This window comes from Heteronotia binoei, chromosome 6 (assembly GCF_032191835.1).
Source record: "Heteronotia binoei isolate CCM8104 ecotype False Entrance Well chromosome 6, APGP_CSIRO_Hbin_v1, whole genome shotgun sequence".
Classification (NCBI taxonomy): domain Eukaryota; kingdom Metazoa; phylum Chordata; class Lepidosauria; order Squamata; family Gekkonidae; genus Heteronotia; species Heteronotia binoei.
In genome coordinates, this window is record NC_083228.1 from 50,954,382 (window position 1) to 50,973,690 (window position 19,309).

The 19,309-nt window shown below is 42.7% G+C and overlaps 1 protein-coding gene across 1 annotated transcript in view; it reads right to left on the bottom strand.

Moving 5' to 3' along the window:
• The window catches only part of FANK1 (fibronectin type III and ankyrin repeat domains 1), a 76,646-nt gene that overhangs the window by 13,495 nt on the left and 43,842 nt on the right, over positions 1 to 19,309 (bottom strand). Inside the window, exons 4-7 of the mRNA XM_060241438.1 lie at positions 14,827 to 14,908; positions 11,965 to 12,039; positions 10,854 to 10,919; positions 1,654 to 1,819 (exon numbers count right to left, since the gene is read on the bottom strand). Of these exons, the coding sequence (XP_060097421.1) occupies positions 1,654 to 1,819; positions 10,854 to 10,919; positions 11,965 to 12,039; positions 14,827 to 14,908 (389 nt within the window). The remainder of the gene's footprint in view (positions 1 to 1,653; positions 1,820 to 10,853; positions 10,920 to 11,964; positions 12,040 to 14,826; positions 14,909 to 19,309) is intronic.

Below are 19,309 nucleotides of genomic sequence, written 5' to 3' on the forward strand. Positions count from 1 at the left end.
TGGCACCCAGGGCATTTTTTGTAGAAAAAGCCGCACAGGAACTTATTTGCATATTAGGACACACCTTTGATGTCACCATTGTTTCATACAGGGCTTTTTTGTAGAAAAAGTCCAGCAGGAACTCACTTGCATATTAGGCCACACCCCCTGTCACCAAACTAGCCAGAACTGCATTCCTGTGAGCTCCTGCTCAAAAAAAAAAAAAAGCCCTGGATGAAAGACTTTTTGTAGCTTCAGACTCATTGAGCTTGCTTACAGTTCATCAAGTTCTTCTCTGTTCCATTGCAGCACCTTCATAATTTGAAAACTTTCCTCAGTTTGTGTGCAAGTATTAGCCCACTTATGGTTACTGTGATCTGGCCTTCAGGACTACATTTTCAGGAAGTTGTGAGGGTAAGAAAAGGTAGATGGGAAATGGAGGGAAAAGAAAGGCATGGGCTACAAGAAAAGACTAAATTAAAAAGTGATCTATTCAGGGCTTTTTTGGTAGAAAAAGTCCAGCAGGAATTCATTTGCATATCAGATCATGCTCCCTGACGCCAAGCCAGCCAGAACTGTGTTCCTGTGTGTTCCTGCTCAAAATAATGTCCTGGTAGCACCAAACAATGAATGATGCAACATATATATCACATCAGGTTTTTTTGCTAGAATCACTGCAAAAATTATTCATATAGAGTACCAGTGAGTACTGATCATCAAAGGGACTTTGGCATGATCTACTTTAGCGGTATTGGATCCCTTGATCTGCAGACGTGGTAATTCTGCTGATGGAAGGGATTTCTGACAATACTACTTCCCACTTCTCTCCCCCTGCTGCAACCCAAAATGCTTACCCCCAAAACACTGCTTGTGGGAGAGAGGGGAACAAGATGAGGAGAGAATCAGAGGCCTGCAGAGAGAGGGAGGAATCAGATAAAAAACCCCACTTCTGTCCATGGAAATTATCTGCTGAATCAAAGTCATTATATTTACTAAAAAATCAGTACTTTTTGCTTTCAGAGTGTTGTCTAGTCTAGGAAGAATTATACAAATTTTCTATTAAAAATTCAAAGAAATTCCTTGCAATCAATGTGTATTGTTGTGTTTGTATATTTGCTTGAAGAGTAAGTATTCCTTACAAGTACTATATGGGCAACAGTGAACATGAAAACAGTGGCATGGATTCAGTGGAAAATTTCCACTGACAAAGAGGGAGTTGATTTTTGCCAATTCTCCCCTGTTGCTGTTGTCTTCCAACTCCTTCCTATGCTGTTGCTGGGCATCCTTTGTCCCCAGTATCCCAGGGGACATTTGGGGCATGAGGAAGGAGGTGAGCAAGTTCCATTCTGCTGGCAGAAGTTCCTTCCATCAGGGGAGATTTTTTATGGGATCCCAGCCACTGACAGACTTTACAAAAAGAAAACTAACCTACACAGTGCTATACTAAGAACAATGACATCAGTCTATGTCCTTTGAAGTCAATAGACAATGGTAATAGTCACAGACAATTGAAAGTGTTACAGAAGCTTCCATAAGCATGCAATGCAATTTCTGCATGACCTCACAGATACAGTGACCACTGGGGCCCTTCTTTCTATGTACAGTAGCATGTTCCACATTGGAAAAATTACCATAAAATATGTCTTCCCTTGCATTACACAAATAAACCCATACCTTACAACCATCTTCAATCATCCACTGAACAACATCAGTGTGTCCTCCATCAGCCGCCCAATGCATAGCTGTGCAGCCCCCAAGGTCTTTTGATTCCCAAGAAGCTCCTTTGGATCTGAGATACTGAGCAACATCCAGGTGACCAGAAAAACAAGCTATCATTAAACTGCAAAATAAAAAAACCCATTGTTTTGCATGACTGCCAGCACTGAAAATTTACATCAATGTCATTAAAATCTTTATGTTAGTCCAAGAAATGTTCTATTTAACTATATTAATTTAATGTAATGTAATGTAATGTAAAATGTAATGTAAAATTTTATTTATATCCCGCCCTCCCCGCCGAAGCAGGCTCAGGGCGGCTAACAGCATTTCAGGTAAACAATAGTAATAAAAACATTAAATTCACATTAAAATTCACATTAAAATCAGTCAATAATCAATAATTAATTAAAACATTCCTAAGTCAACATTGGCGGTAAACGTTACTAATCTGGCGGTAAACATTAATTCAGTTATTGGTGAACGCCTGTTTGAAGAGGGCGGTCTTGCAGGCCCTGCGGAACTGGTCTAAGTTAAGAATTCTAATCGTTGCCATTAATGCTGCCATAATATAGAACGGATGTAGGAGTCCTAAAGAGAACAATACATATTGGCTTGCATCGAGTTAAGATTTCTTAACCACAATAAGCCTGATAGTTATTCAGAGACCACCTGTGCCACCCTTCCTAACAGACAGCAAAGACAGGAATGTTAAGAGACATCAGAGGTTGTCAGATTGGGAGTTGGGAGTAGGTGAGAGGTGTTAATGTAAGAGAAGGTAAAATGAGGCTAGAGACACTTCAAGAAAGACTCTGACAAGAATATCAGCCATGACAAGAGTTAAAGAACAAAGAAATTAAATTAAGAATAACAGGAAAGCTGCTTGAGTAGCACAGAAATCACTGCATAAAGAATAAGATGTCTCTGTCATTCCTGAGAAATCAACCATTGGTTTAGTCCAATGAGAAACTGAATAGAAATGCCTTTACCTAAAATAACTAATGCTGACTCTACCAGGCTATTATGAGGCAAGATCTTTACATAGCTGATTTCTGGTACTGTTTTAACTGAAGGAATGCAAATTTACAGTAGGTGGTGTCATCCACAGTAGGTTCTCTCTAGGTTAGGATTGATTATAATTAAGCTATCCAAAGAAACACAGGATTTGGCTGCATAATCAAATTTCTTTCCAGCAAATAAAATGAACAGCATTTGGATGAAAATTCGTTAAGGTTTCAAGAAACTGAAATTCTATGCTACTTCAGAATGTAAGAAAAATTATTCCACCAAAGCTCCTTCTTTATAAGTATGTAAATTGTACATGATCTTCAGAACTGAATGGGTATACATTTGCACCCACCTTTCACATCCTTTGCTTTATGTATCTCTTGGGTACTGTCCGCTTTTAAGGAAAGGAAAGGTCCCCTGTGCAAGCACCAGTCATTTCCGACTCTGGGGTGACGTTGCTTTCACAACATTTTCATGGCAGAGTTTTTACAAGGTGGTTTGCCATTGCCTTCCCCAGTCTTTTACACTTTCCCCCCAGCAAGCTGGGTATTCATTTTACCGACCTCGAAAGGATGGAAAGCTGAGTCAACTTTGGGCTGACTACCTGAATCCAGCTTCTGCCAGAATCGAACTCAGGTTGTGAGCAGAGAGTTCAGACCACAGTACTGCAGTACTGCTGCTTTACCACTCTGCGCCACGGGGCCGCTATATCAGCTTTTAAATCAGGTATTAAATCAGATACTTGTTTTGTCCTTTCCCTTCTCTATACCGTTGTCTGCTGAAGACACAAAGCCCTCAGTGTCCCATTGGATTTAAACCAGACAAATCAAAGATCTATTTCAACAAAGTTTGCTAAATACCATATCTACCATAGTTCAAGATAAAGTTTGAGTCCAGTGGCATCTTTAACACCAAATAAGTTTTATTCAAGATATAAGCTTTTGTGTGCAAGCACACTTCTTCAGATACAGTGAAATAGAATTCCCTCAGCCATTCGATATAGAAAGAGAAAGGGTGTGAGGGTTAGTTGCCAGGGAGGATCAATTAGTTAAGACAGAGACAAACAAAATTGGAAATTACCAGTCCATAATATAGGTAGAGAGTGAGCAGTAAATTATCATACAGCATAATGAAGATGTTTAACAGATCTGAGAGTCAAACAGGAATAATAAGCTTCGTTTATATGATAACGGAAGATTGGTATCACTTACCGTGAAGCTTCCTTCTCGGTGGACTGGCAGTGGGTCGGTCCGACTACTGGGTATAGGCTCCTCCTCCTCGTCACAGGGTCGGGTGCTCCAATCGATCCGGAGGGGGAGTGGCCTACACCACCCAGGACACGCCAGTTGTATCCAAGCCGCATCCCCCTAATAATAAAAATTTTCACCACCTCCCCATTCACGTACAGAGACGAATAAATGAGATTAGTTTATTACAGTTCAACACACCATACAAATGGCAGATTGAAAGAAAGTCACTGTTAAGCAAAGCAAAGGTAACATCCTCCCCACAGGGAAAGCACCATTGCTCCAGGATCCATCTCCAAAACTCAGGAAGCCGCTCAACCTTTAACGGGCGGGCCGGACCGACCCACTGCCAGTCCACCGAGAAGGAAGCTTCACGGTAAATGATACCAATCTTCCGTTCTCCGGTGGTCTGGACAGTGGGTCGGTCCGACTACTGGGACGTAACAAAGCTGAACATCCCCGGGCGGGACCGGCTTCCCTGTTTAGAGTGCATGCTGCAGCACACGACTCCCAAAGGCCGCCTCCGCTGAAGCCCATTTATCCACTTTATAGTGCCTGGTAAAGGTATGTACCGATTTCCAAGTCGCTGCCTTACACACAGCTTCTAAGGACGGAAAGGACCGGTACACAGCTGATGTTGCAGCACCCCTTAGAGAATGGGCCGTGATCCCATCTGGAGGGGTTTGACCTTGGGCCTTGTAAGCCAAAACAATACACTCCCGTAGCCACCTGCTAAGGGAGGAAGTGGAGACCTGTCGTCCCTGCGACTACTTGCTAAATGAAACAAACAATGCATCAGACTTCCTCCAGTCTTTTGTGCGATCAATGTAAAAACTAAGTGCCCTCCTAACGTCTAAACAGTGCAGCTCCCTTTTCTTGGGAGACTGGGGGTTGGGACAAAAATTTGGAAGAACCAACTCCTGGGACCTATGAAAGACAGAATTAACTTTAGGAATGAAAGATGGGTCTGGCCTCAGCACCACCCTTTCATTATGGAAAACACAAAGCTCCTAGTCGACCGACAGGGCCCTTAACTCAGACACTCTCCGTGCTGTAGTGATACCCACCAGAAAAATTGTTTTTAGAGTCAGTTCCTTCAGTCCACAGGAAGCCATAGGTTCGAAGGGACGCCCACACAACGCAGTTAGTACTATATTCAACTTCCACGAGGGGAATCTATGTACCTGTGGGGGCTTAAGGAGAGCAACACCCTTCAGGAACCGTTTAATGTGCGGATGCGCTGACAAGGACTTACGTTCCCGCACCCCCTGTATAGACGATATGGCCGCCACCTGACGCCGTAGCGTGCTGGTAGAAAGCCCCTTGTCTGCCCCTTCCTGAAGAAAACCTAGAATACCATTTACCTTCACCTTCATCGGATCCCACCCCCGTAAGGTAGACCACGAAGCAAAAACCTTCCAGGTGGTATTGTATATCCTATTAGTGGAACACTTACGCGATGCTAACATAGTGTCCACCACTCTGGTGCTACAACCTAGTTCCTTGAGCTGTAACCGCTCAACTTCCAAACTGTCAATTGCAACATGTCTGGTTGAGGATGAGACATGCTGCCCTGTGTCAGAAGGTCGTCCCTCCCTGGCAGCCGCCAAGGAGGCTGAATAGACAACCTCAGGAGCTCCTGGAACCATGACCGTCTCGGCCAGGAGGGAGCCACCAACACCATCTCCGCCTTTAGTTCCGCCACCCTCTGTAACACCCTGGGTAATAGAGGAAGGGGCGGGAAGGCCTACACTAGTCCCGTCGGCGCTGAGGGCATCGGTTCCTTCTGCCCTTGTGTCTCTGACCTTGGCAAAGAACCTGTCCACTTGGCAATTTTCTGCCGTGGCAAACAAGTCCACCGACACAGGTCCGTACCTGTCCACTATTAGACGGAAGGTGTCCCTGTGTAACATCCACTCTGTTTGGTCCAGCCAGCGTCTGCTGAGCCAGTCCGCTAGCAGATTGTCCTTCCCTGGAACATGCACCGCTTTGATTGACAGGAGATTGACTTCGGCCCACTCGAAGAGAACCTTCGCCTTGGCATGAAGTGATTTCACCCTGGTTCCTCCCTGTCGATTTACATATGCTTTGGCGGTTGAGTTGTCCGTTTTCACCAGGACATGGTGACCCCTCAGAACTGCCTGCAACCCTAACCGGATCGCCCTGAGCTCCAGGAAGTTGATACTGCGCTTCATCTCGTGAGGCTCCCACTGACCCTGGATCATTTGATCCTGTGAGTGAGCCCCCCCAACCCCATAAACTGGCATCTGTAGTCATGCAAACCCTCTGAGGTTCGCGAAGCGGCTAACCTGGACTGAAAAGACCCGGGTTCAACCACCACTGTAACTGGGACATCACCTCTAACGGTAGTGTCACCAGTTTGGGAATTTTGTTCCTTATAATCTCCTGAAAAGGCCGCAGAAAAAATTGCAGGGGATGAGTGTGGAATCTGGCCCAAGACAGTAGATCCTGAAAGGATACCATCATCCCTAAGACTTGTGCTAACTTCATGACTGGCACCTTCGGTTGCTGTAACACCCCTTGCAGAAGGAGGCAAAACTTCTCCCGTCTCTCTGGGGTTAAGAAGACTCTGTCCACCTTTGTATTTATTTCCACTCCCAGATGCACTAGTATCTGAGAGGGAAGCAGATTGCTCTTCTCTAGGTTCACCACGAAGCCATGAGAGCGCAACATGGTCACTGTCTGCTGCATGCCCTCCAGGCATTGCTGGTGGGACCCTGCCTTCACCAGAATGTCGTCCAGGGAAGGAAATAGGGCCACACCCCGCAATCTCAGCTCCGCCACCAGGGTCACCAGAATTTTTGTGAATACCCGGGGCGCAGACTGCAGACCAAACGGCAGGGCTCGATATTGAAAATGCTTCCCCCCGTAGGAGAAACGTAGAAAACTTCTGTGTGATTCCCGAATGGCAACATGCAAGTAGGCCTCTGACAGATCCAAGGAAGCCAGAAAATCCTGAGGCTGAATGGCTAGCAATACTGACCGTAGTGTCTCCATCTTGAAATGTTTTGGCAGAATGAACTTGTTGAGCCATTTCAGATCCAGAATGGTTCTGAACTCCCCGTTCTTTTTGGGAACTAAAAATATCACCAAATAGACCCCCAAACCCTGTTGAAGTACCGGGACGGCCTCCACTGCCCCTATATTCACCAAGTGCTGAATGGCCGACAACATTGCTCTGTGAGCAGATAAATCTTTTTTCCGGGGAACCCCTCGAAAATGGTTGGGGGGAAGAGAGTGGAATTCCAAGGCGTAACCTTGTTCCACTACTTCTAGAACCCACTTGTCCTGAATTGACTGATTCCAAATGTCTGTGAAAAGGGAAGGACGACCCCCTATTTTGTTTGTCGGCTGGTGAGAGGCATAGTCACTGGGATCCTCCTTTCTTGGAGGGATTTTTGGAACCCTGATCTGCCTTCCCAGAGTAATATGGTTTGGGATCACGCCCCTTCTGCTGCCACTTGCCTCTGAAGGGACGAAAGGAACCTGGTCTGGATGGTTTCTTCGAATCTCGAAAGGAAGGAAAGGACTTCCTCTGTTTCGACTCTTTACTCTTGGAAGGTAAAACCTTCTTTTTATCCTTGTTCTCAATGAGGTATCTATCGAGACCCTCCCCGAACAACAAGGCTCCTTTAAAAGGCACCGCTGCCACCCTGGCTTGGGCTGCAGTGTCTACCTCCCAATTACGCAACCAAATGTTGCGTCTGGCAGCTACCCCACATGCCATGGCCCTGGCCGCCAGTTGCATGGTGTCTAATGAACTATCTGCCACGAAGGCAGCGGATAAAGCAATCTTTTTTTTTTTTAACTCGTCCTTGAACTCCTTAGGAGCTCCACTGTCTGCTGCTGCCAAGTTATTAGACCACGTGCACATTGCTCTGGCAAACAATGAAGACGTAGTGGCTGCCTTGATGGCCCAAGATGTCGCTTCAAACTCTTTGTGTAAGGCCTGCTCAACCCTCCGATCGCATGGATCCCTGGGTAAGCCATCTGCGTCCATAGGAAGGACCGAATTGGAAATCAGGCTAGTTACAGGGTCATCCACTGTTGGTAATTTTAATCTCTTAGTAGCCTGTGGAATAAGCGAATAAAGTTTGGAGAGAACCTGTTAGTTTGCTTTAGGCTTAGTCGGACGTTCCCATTCCGCTTTGACTAAGGCAAAAAAGGCCGCAGGCAAAGGAACCCCTGTCTGAGCACTGCTCAATTTTGGCATCATCTCCCCTGAACCTGTGGGGAGATCAGGATCCAACTCCTCATTTTCTTTAGGAGTGGGTACAAAGTTGAGGGTCCTCAGTACTTTGGGAAGCAATTTTGAATAGTATTCAGAAGGAAAGAGCCTAGATTGAACAGTGTCAGTCTGCTCCTCCTTGTCTGACAGTTCACCCTCCTTATCTGACTGCTCGGAGTTTTCTGATTCCTCAGCTGAGCTCAAGAGGGGGGGAATCCAAACCCAAAGGAGGCTTGATCTTAGAGCGTCCTTCCATAGTGTCACTGGGACTAGTATCTCTGCCCCTTTTCCCTCCATCCTTCTTTTTTGGTTGTAGGGAAGCAGGGGAGTCCAGCTGCTGACGAAGGTCCTGTCCCAACTCTTTTAGCAGCTCTTTCTTAAGCCAAAGGACTAAATTTGACTTGGCATCCTCTCCTGTGAGGTCAAGATTCTGAGCCTCCTGTTGAGGAGTCAGAGCCCCAGACAGAAGAGGTAGATCACATTCGTTGTGTGAGTTGCTGTGTGAGCTAGCCGCCATTTTGTCGCTTCTCACGTCCCTATAAGGGAAGGAAAGGCAAAAGCAACTAAAAAAGAAGCGGGAAAAGGCTCAGAATGGAAGACAGAATGTCTCCGTTGCGCCCTCTATTGGGCCTTTTGGTATCTTGCCTTCCAGTCAGGAACAAACCCCCTCAGAGGCCTCTCTCTCTCACTCCTTTGCCAAGCCTATACGACTAGGCAGTCCGAAGGAGAGACAACGCGGGCAGCCTGGGGACCCATCTGAAGCCCCGTGGACTCGCGCGCAGCCCTGTTGCTGTAGGGCGGCTTACCGCGCTGCCTCTGCGCTTGCCGCCTCTCTTTCCTTCCGGCTTGGTTCCAATCGCGACTGCGAGGGAACGAAGCGCTGCGGGCGTCTGCCGTTCGCTCAAGGTCTACTCGTGAGTAGACCCTGCAGACTGCCGCCACCGGTGTTGTTGGGACCGATCCCAACGCTTCCGGTCTGTTTTGTTTCAGTAATCCGGATCTTCTGCGCTTCTCAGCAAGCGCCTGGAGAAAAACCGTCCTGCCTCGTGCAGGGCCGGGAGAAGAACTGGCGCATCCTGGGTGGTATAGGCCACTCCCCCTCCGGATCGATTGGAGCACCCGACCCTGTGACGAGGAGGAGGAGCCTATACCCAGTAGTCGGACCGACCCACTGTCCAGACCACCGGAGAACCATCTGAACCATTTGTGTTCAAATCTGGGGCAAAACCAGCAAAGGAAATAAATATGTAAAAAATGGAGATTGATGCATCCTAAATTGTAGAATGCTAATTACATTCCAATTGAGAGTAATTACATTTCAATTTCTACAATTTCTACCCTCTACAACTATATTGTAGTTTCTACTATTCATTATGTCACATCATAATCTACTATTCTAATCTATTATGCCAAATAAGAGATATAATAAAATGGCCCTTCTGGAGAACTGGTGAGAGTACAGATGTAAGGGTTGAATGAGGTTAGCATATGTAGTGAGATAAGAAACCAACACTGTTGTTAAGTCCTGAGGATTCCATGTATTCTGTATGTAGAAACTGTAATGCATTTCACTGGTCTGGGAACAGGGGAGATAAATCTACGCCACCAATTGCCCCACCTCAAATAAGAAGATGCTGTAAAGTTGTCTCCAGGCTTGAGAGGAGACAGATGGCAGGGTCTCAATTAATTATTCTCAGCATTCTACAATTAAGGATATATCAATTTCCAATTGTGACATATTAACCCAAACAAGTGGTTACCGTATAAACTATGGTTATTATTTCTGTTTGATCCTCAAATCTGTTTAAACATCTTCATTATGCTCTATGAATATTTACTGCTCACCATATTTTGATAATTTCCAAAATTGTTTCTGTCTCTATCTGGACTCTAATTGGCCCTTCCTGGCAACTAACCCTCACACCCTGTCTCTTTCTATATGTAATGGTTGAGGAAATTCTGTTTCACTGTATCTGAAGAAACATACTTGCACACAAAAGCTTACACCTCGGCTAAAACTTTTTTTGTCTTAAAAATGCCACTGGACTGAAACTTTGTTCTGTTATTTCAAATCAACACAGCTATCCACCTAAATCTATAGTTCAAGATACCAACACAACCAATTTACGTTAGCGCTAAAACTAATGTTAGCGCTAAAGCTATTATCTACCAAAAGTCGAATTAAATGGGTAGTTTATGTAAAGGGTGAAATTCCTCCTACAACATCAAATGTGTCTTTAATTTGCATCTCCTGTGTCTTTTACAAACTGTGCAGCCATTTTCCTTCTATTTCACTGTGTGGCCCTAACCAAGCAAAGACAATAAATTGATCGCAATGATGTGCTGCTATGTAGCTGATCAGAACTAAGTACTATCATCACTAAACATTTAGGTGGGCATTGGGGTGTGGGGTAACATTCTTCTATTGCTAAAGCCCTGAAGAAGGCATCCAATTTTGCAGCCAACAAACAAGATTGCAAAGTTTGGGAGTCTGCTTCAGTTCAGCCCTAAGTGAACTTTTCTGTTGTTTCAGGTTGTACACAAAGACAGATCTCATGGCATTATAGAGGAGCTTCTCCAACTATATCAGGATACATTTATTTTTTACTCCACAGCATATATTCTTTGACAACAAAAATACATGACTCCATTACCTGTCTTTCCCACTGCTATTCTTCTTGTTCACTTCTGCTCCATTCTCTACCAAAATTTCGGCAAGTCTAGATATAAAACAATTCTAATGAATTATTTTTATCATTCAAATAGAAAATAAAATGTAAATTTGGATGTTAATTTTGATTACAGCTTTAAGGAGGAATTACGGTACTTCATAGACCATAATCTTGAATCCATTTAAAAGCTCAAGAACTATACTGGAGTCATTTTAAAAACCAATAATATGCTTTCTAAGACAGTGTCATCTGTTAGAAGACTGATGAAATCCTGAATTCAAGACACAACTTGATCAGTAGTTCACTGGATGATTTTGAGGAAGTGGCTATATTTGCAGTTCTCAGTATACGAAAGAGGAAAAATAATTACATATTATTCAGGACTGTAATGGAATGGATGATGTACAAAGCACTTTGAACATCAAATAAAGCATTAATTTCAAGACTGCAGCTGTAAGAAGAGAAAAAAATTAAACTATCAAAATTAGCATATATGAAAGCTTCTGTACTATGAGGGTCCATTCAGTGGCCTAAGTTGGCTGAACTCCATAAAAAAATTGGCACTGAGCATTCACTGAGCAATGTATGATTGCATACTATGTACTGTGTAGTGTAGTGTAGTGTAGTGTATATTTAATAAAAACTTGGTTGGATCCAAGTACTGTGAGATAAATGTAGTATGCATGATAGGACTTTCTACTTTCCCCCTTCCTCCACAGCCCACTGAATCCCTTGAAATTCTGCTCTTGAGGTTCAGGTTGGCCTCACAAAGAGAATGAGAGCGAAGGGCGGGGGGGAATCTGCAAAAAATGTTCACTTCCCTCTACCAAATGAAGTACTAGTCCGCTGGTATTTTCTGCTATGCCTTCAAAAGAGTATTGCTGCATCAAACGCATTTTTAATAAGACTAGTAATGTTCAGATAAAATTTCTCTGGAGCTTAACTGGACCATGGGCCATCACCTGGCCATTTCCGATTTAAATGCATGATATGATGAAGAACAGAAAATGAAACATACTATAGATCTGAATAAAACACTAAAGTTTAAAAATATCTATTACATAAGAAAAATGTAAAAAAGTTGTCATATTACCTGGCATATCCTTTTTGCGAAGCAACCATCAAAGCTGTATTTCCTAATTTATTAAGTGTATCCACCATCACTTGCCTTATTGAAAGAGAAATATCAATTCATTATTGTCTGACAAACATTTTCACCGCTTGCTCCTTCTCCATTACTTGTTTTAAATTTGACTGGGGGGGCCTACTGGGTTGTATATTTTTGTTAAATTTCTATTATTTATGTATATCTATATATCTAATACCTAAGTATGTCTTCTGTCTGTGGATAGATATATCTAAATAGACATAGGGGGCACGCTTACCCCAAACAGGTCTTTCTGCAAACTTGGGTGACCCTTTAGGTTTACAAAAAAAAGGAGTTTAACCCCCCCCCCCAATAACTTACCTTTGGCTGCAGCAGCAGCAGAGAACACTGGGAAAGGTTCCAGGCCTGGCTGCGGCAGCAGGAAACACTGAGAGAGGCTCCAGACGTTGCCACCAGGCCCAACCTTTTCACTAGGCATTTTAGGTGGCTGCCTACGGCACCAGTCTCTAGGGGGTCTAATTTGGGTGCCCATCACTGATTGTGGGAGGAGCAGAATGTGACCGCAACCTTGTTTGCAGCCACTGGCCACCTGCTTCACTCCTAGATAGGCTTCCCCCTGTACTTGCACTGCTGCGCCCCTGCACTCAGGCAGCTGCATGTTGAGAAGAGTCATGGGGTGCTCACTGGCTGGCCTGGACTCCAGTCATACACGCTGCCATGCGGCACCACAAATGGGACATAACCCTCACCAATTTTAAAAAATGTGCATGAGCCTGCATGGGATTGTACTGCTCGGTAGCTATTGGGAGAGAAAGGAAGACGTCAAGCCTTGGCCAGCCGCAGGCACACCCTACCAGCTAGCCAGTTTCCAGATGGGCCACTTACACCTGGTGCAGAAAAAAAGGACTAGCCATTTGTGGGCTGAGCATCACATTTAGAGCCTCCTGGCCTTTGTGGGCTGGGCACCTGTCTGAGTCTGCCATGATCCTGCAAGTCTAGCTGGTCAAGGTGCTCCTGGCTTGGCTGGTGACGAGGAGTGGGGGTGCACTAGGCCCCTGTGGAGAAGACCCTGCTGGCTGCCTGTTGTCAGCCCACTGTGACTCTCTCTCAGCAGCAGGAGCTTGTATAAATTTTAGCAGCATTTCAATATCTAAAAGCTTCCCCACCACGCACACACACATCCTGGTAAATAAATGTTCCCATCTAACTGCAAAACTTTCCCCTTCTGCTGCATATCTGAAGCTCTTTGTGTTCTCCTTTGTAATTCACAAGGTAAAACCCGCTCCCCCCACGCACACAGGGAAAGAGCATTTCCTCTTTTAAGCCCCCCCCCTCCTTCCTTCCTTGGTCTCTCTAGCAAGCCATTCATTCAACTCCAGCTCCACAATGCTGGTTCCATGACTTCCTACCAAGAGAATGACTCAATGCATATTTAAATAACAAGACACCCTGTGTGCATGTTCACTGTAACTTGTGAACAGGACTTGTGTGTGTGCATGCGTATTTGGGGGGGGGGGGGGAAGGCTGACAATATGCTTTCAATACAGTTACTCTTGTAGCAAAACTGACAACTCTGGCTGGTAAATTCCTGGATATTTTTGGTGGATCCTGAGGAGGGCAGTGGTATGTAAAGTCCACATCTCCCACCCAAAAAAAGCCATTCTGTACAGAGGAAATTATCTCTGTAGTCCAGAGAACAGTTGTAATTCTAGGTGATCTCCAGGCTCCATCAGGAGCTTGGTAGCCCTATGTCCTGGGAGTAAGCCCACTGAATAAGAGGACTAAAGGTAGTGTTGCTTCTCATTGCTTCTGGTAACCTTCCTGTAGTTTGCTTTAATTTTCACCCCCACCCGCCCTCCCACAAGAAAGAAAAAGAAGGGGAGATTGACTTGATGGAAAGAGAAAAAAAGGAGATTGATTTGATGAGAGAGAAAGAGAAAGAAGGGGGGATTGGCTCTGTCTGACAAGGGAAAGAAAAAGGGGGTATTGACTTGGAATGAGAAAGTGAAAGAAGAGGGCAGAGGGAAGGAAGCAAAGGTGGGGGATGCCCCCTCCCTGCAAGGTACTTGCAGGTCCCTACTTGTTTTACTCTATAAACCACTTTTGAATTCCCAGTGTGGGAGAATAGTGGGATAAAAATATTTTAAATAGGTGTAAATAAATAGCATGAGATTCATTCCACTTACGCAAGGGACTTTTCTTTCCACCCACAGCTGTCCTGAAAGCTCCTCCTAAACATTGCCTACTGAATTTAGGCCTCCAATGAAGGGAGCATACCGCTTCTGTGATGCAATTCCAGAGAGGGGGATGATTTAAACTTTAAACCATTTCATTCTCTGCAGTTACGCTGAGTAGGGTATAATTGAGCTGAATAAATTCAGCAATACTGATAACTCCAGAATCCCAGTATCGGTATTAATATCAGTATTTGCCAATTTTCCCAATCCTAGTATTAGGTGTACGCACCCTCTTCCAGCATCTAAAGTTTCACCTTATGCAGCTGGTTGTTGTGCAGTTCTGGGAGAAAATGATGAGCATAAGCCATGCCTGTTTGCCTCCTCCTGCACCACTGCCTCAGCAGTGCTGCCTGCGCCTTGGTTGCCGATCTGGCCTGAGGTACCACTGTCAACATGCACACCTACCCTATTACAAAGTATATGCATCACTAAGTTGTGTGGTAGTATGATAAATTTTAACAAGCCATTTGTCACTCTTGGCTTATAAAATATGCTATCCAATATTTATATGACAGGAAAAACTACTTGTTGTGACACAGCACATCCAATTTTCATTATTATCTTTGTTATTGCACAGATATGGATATTTTAAATGTGAATTATTTCTCACTTTCCTTGAAGAATATGAAGAACTGCATCCACATCATCCATGCTCACAGCACGATGGAGCTGGGCTCCACTCATTGGTTCTCCTGAAGGAAACAAAGCATGACAATATTTGCAAAACAAGTCAGGCAAAAATTTATTCTGCTGGAGTTGTTAGCTATTAAACACTGCATAATATCTGATTTTACATTTTTCGATACCGCATTTGGGTATCTCCCAGATTCTGCAATTGAATAATGAACCTTGTATCATTGTTTTGCAGACAGCTATTTAAAAAGTGACTTTGAATTCTGGATTTTTTCCAGATTATATATGATTATTTAAAAACCTTCTAAATCACCTTTCAAAAAATACACAGTGGATCATAATAGCATCCAAAACATGGTGTATATCTCTGATACTGATTCTAAAAAGAAGGTTCGCAGTTCAAATGGCTTAAAAGCTGATGCAGCATAATGGCTAAATGTGTGAATAAAAAATTCCCTGGCTCAAATATAACTTTAGTCACAAATTCATACAGTCTCTGCCTCCCTGTAATTGCAGCAGGGAAATGATAAAAAATATCAGGTAAACTGCACAAATAAAGAATGTACAATGCTTTGAACACTGATAAACAGCTGTGTATTTGCAAGAATGTTTTGGATTTGCTTTGATTGCAGCTCTTTTCTAGTAAGAATATTCTATTCCCATAGTGACCACACTTAGGCTTTAGAAGAAAAATCTAATTCGGAAAGAAAAGCTAATTTAGATCAAGAGCCAATGATTACAGGAGTCAAAGCTAAGAGAAGCATTGAATTTAAACTGTAGTCTTTCCCCCCTTCTTATATCTAAAAAGGAAAGAAAAAGGAAAGGTCCCCTGTGCAAGCACCAGTTGTTTCCGACTCTGGGGTGACGTTGCTTTCACAACGTTTTCACGGCAGACTTTTTATGGGGTGGTTTGCCATTGCCTTCCCCAGTCATCTACACTTTCCCCCCAGCAAGCTGGGTACTCATTTTACTGACCTCGGAAGGAAGGAAGGCTGAGTCAACCTTGGGCCGGCTACCTGAATCTAGTGTCTGCCGGAATTGAACTCAGGTCGTGAGCAGAGAGTTCAGACCACAGTACTGCTGCTTTACCACTCTGCACCACGGGGCCGTCTTATATATATCTTATATCTAAACAGCTCCATAAACTATATCTGTTCTAAATAAAACTTTCAGATGAGAAGCTTAAGCAAAACTGGCAGAGCAGGTCTCTGAAATTATGTCAACACAATAAATGTGATTATTCACTCTAGACTATAAAGATCAGTTCTCTTGGAGAAAACAGGTGAAGGTCATGCTTTTGTCTTTTGAAATAAATTCTCCATGTATAGTAAGCGAGCCATTTGGTTGCAGATGTGCAGGACAACATTTTCTAATGTGGCAATAAGAATTTTATTTATGGAACTGAAGGCTCTATTGAAAGCTGTGAATAAATGATGAACTCATTGGTGAAGATATTCTCCAATTAACAAGCAGCAGCTGTTTGTCTTTCTATTTTAGGGTCCAATTGATTAAAACTGCACGCCTCATTTAAAAAGGACTTTCCTGTACTTTACCTATGGAAAAAAAGAGGCATCAGACCTTTTTTGAAGGACTTGCCTTTCTGATTTATGAGGGCTCTTTCTGATTGAATGCAAATATTAAACCAAAAGAGACATTTTGTCTTAATGTGAATATTCTTTACATGCATATTAAAACAATTAAGCTCTGAATATGAATGGAATACAATATTTAGATTAAATAAATGCTTGTACGGGAAAAATATATATAGTTGGTCTGACAGTTATTCAGTGTTTTTATGCAGGACCATTGTACCATCTAGAAAACAATAATTCAATGAACTGTGGGACTAAAATGAACAACAACAAAGAATCCCAAAGCATAACTTTCCTGTTAACTTTTAGAATAGGAAGAGTAGGAGGCCTGCAGGGAATTGGGAGGAAGAAGACAGAAAGAACGACAACAGTATACATTCACAGTTTGTCTTATCTTTGCTGGAGGTGATATGTAATATTTCTGCAAATTTTGAAGTCATGGGGGGGGAGGGTTTTTTTTCCCAGAGGAAAACAAACATTTTGGGGAATATTGTAATGTATGCTGTCTTTGCTTTCCCATTATCACTAATTTTACTGATTTAACAACATTAAATGTATCCGTTATAATTTAGCATACAAAAATGTACTATTTCTAGGGATGCCATCCTCCAGGTGGGACTTGGGGATCCCCTGGAATTACAACTCTTCTCTAGACTATAAAGATCAGTTCTCTTGGAGAAAATCAATACTTTGGAGGGTGAACTCTCTGGCATTTGACCCCACTGAGGTCCCTATCCTCCCCAGGCTCCATCCCCAAATCTCCAACAGCTTGCCAACCTGGATCTGGCAACCCCGTCCCCCACTGGTGGCCAGGAGGCACCTGGCAACCCTAACTATTTGGCATATTTATGGAATTTAAAAGTATAAATATCTTTTTATAAGAAAAATAGCAAATATTCCCAGTTGCTATATATATATATATATATATGAGAGACAGTTGCTAAGCGCTGCCCCTATGCTATATCTTAGCACAAGTACCATAATTTTTGTCATCTGGAAGACAGAAAACAGTAGTTGAAGTAGAAAACAAATTATTTTGCAAAACACTATCAAGTGTATTATTTGAACAGAAAAACTCTCAAAGTGTTGCAACAGGTAGTACTACAAACATATCTGGATATCAAGTTAAACTTTATACCACTGAAAATATTGAGCTCTTAAATACTGTGACAGTCTTCAAGCAAAGAGGCTTCAAGGGGAGATTGCAGAGTGAGATCACTGAATTTGAGTTCATTCTCAAATCCCCGCACGGATGACTGGGGCATAGGATTCTTTCCTCACTACAGATGCTAATTTTCTGCACTAATCAAGCAGATTACATTTTGCCTCATACCTCTGCATTCTGACTCCTTTCTTTGCTGTACTCCTCTCACCTTCGGACTGGGATATAAGGATTCATGGATCTTCATTCCTACCTGTACCTCACAAAGGAACCTCTTAAAGCTCATAGTCTGAAAATCCTGTTGGTCTCTAAGGTGCTACTGGACTCAAATCTCGCTCATCTACTACAGACCAGCACGGCTTCCCTCTGAAACTATTTTAACGTTATAATTAAAAAGATATTATCATTAAAGAGCACATTAATTGATGCCAGAATTATTCTGAGTAAAACCTGAGGCGGCAGTTTGCAAATCCAGGCTCTGTAGGGCTGGTATTTTATGATAAACTTCTTGGGTCATGTGGTGGAACCCCATCAGGTAATCCCTGATTAGTACAAAAACTGCAGCCACGCAGGCACCGTTACATGTATGCTTCAGCAGGTAGCTCTATAGCACAGGTTGTAAGGGTTGGAGTGGCAGGATCCACTCTTTACAGACAGCTTCAAAGCATCCACCTCTTGTTCATCTGTCCCATTTTCACGATTAAAACAATTCTTATTGGTAACATATGGCAATAAATCTATAGCTATATCGTACATCTTTTTTTTTAAAAAAAAGATTATCTACCCCATATATTACTTTCCGCCCGCCCCTCCCCCCGTTACTTGACCACCGCCAGTGTTATTTACTTAAAGAAAACAAATATTAAAGGTACCCTTAACTTAAAATAAAAATTATATTCTTCTTTTTAAAACTTAGTCATTATCAAGAATTGTCCAATGTCCTTTTATTTTCCATTCTTTTTCTACATATCTTCTAAACTTCTTCCACTCCGTCTTAAAAACTTCTAAATCATAGTCTCTTAATGTTCTTGTTAATTTGTCCATTTCACTCCATGTCATAACTTTTATAATCAAATCCCATTTCTCTGGTATTTTTTCTTGCTTCCACAACTGCACATACAATGTCCTAGCAGCTGAAAGCACCAAATTAAAGTTCTATCTTCTTTTGGAAATTTTTCCATTTGTAATCCCAGTAAGAAAGTCTCTGCAGCTTTCACTACTTCATATCCCAATATCCTAGAAATGTCTTGTTGAATCATTTGCCAATACAGCTTTGCTTTTTTACAAGTCCACCACATATGGTAGAAAGAACCTTCATGCTTTTTACATTTCCATCATCTGTCTAGCATCTTGTTATTCATCTTTGCTAATTTTTTAGGAGTCATATACCATCTATACATCATCTTAAAACAATTTTCTTTAACATGTTGAAGGTTTCATAGAGTTCTTCCACAAATATTCCCAAGTTTCCATCTGTATTTCTTCCACAAATATTCCCAAATTTCCATCTGTATTTCTTCCACAAATATTCCCAAATTTCCATCTGTATTAATGTAAATAAATTGCCCATTTGAACATTTGAGATTTCACTACTTCATCTTCTGTAGACCATTGTAGAAGTAATTTATATATTTTGAGATTAATTTATCATTGTCTCCAAGCAGAACTTTTTCCATTTCTGTTTGCTCTTTTCTTATTCCTTCAGT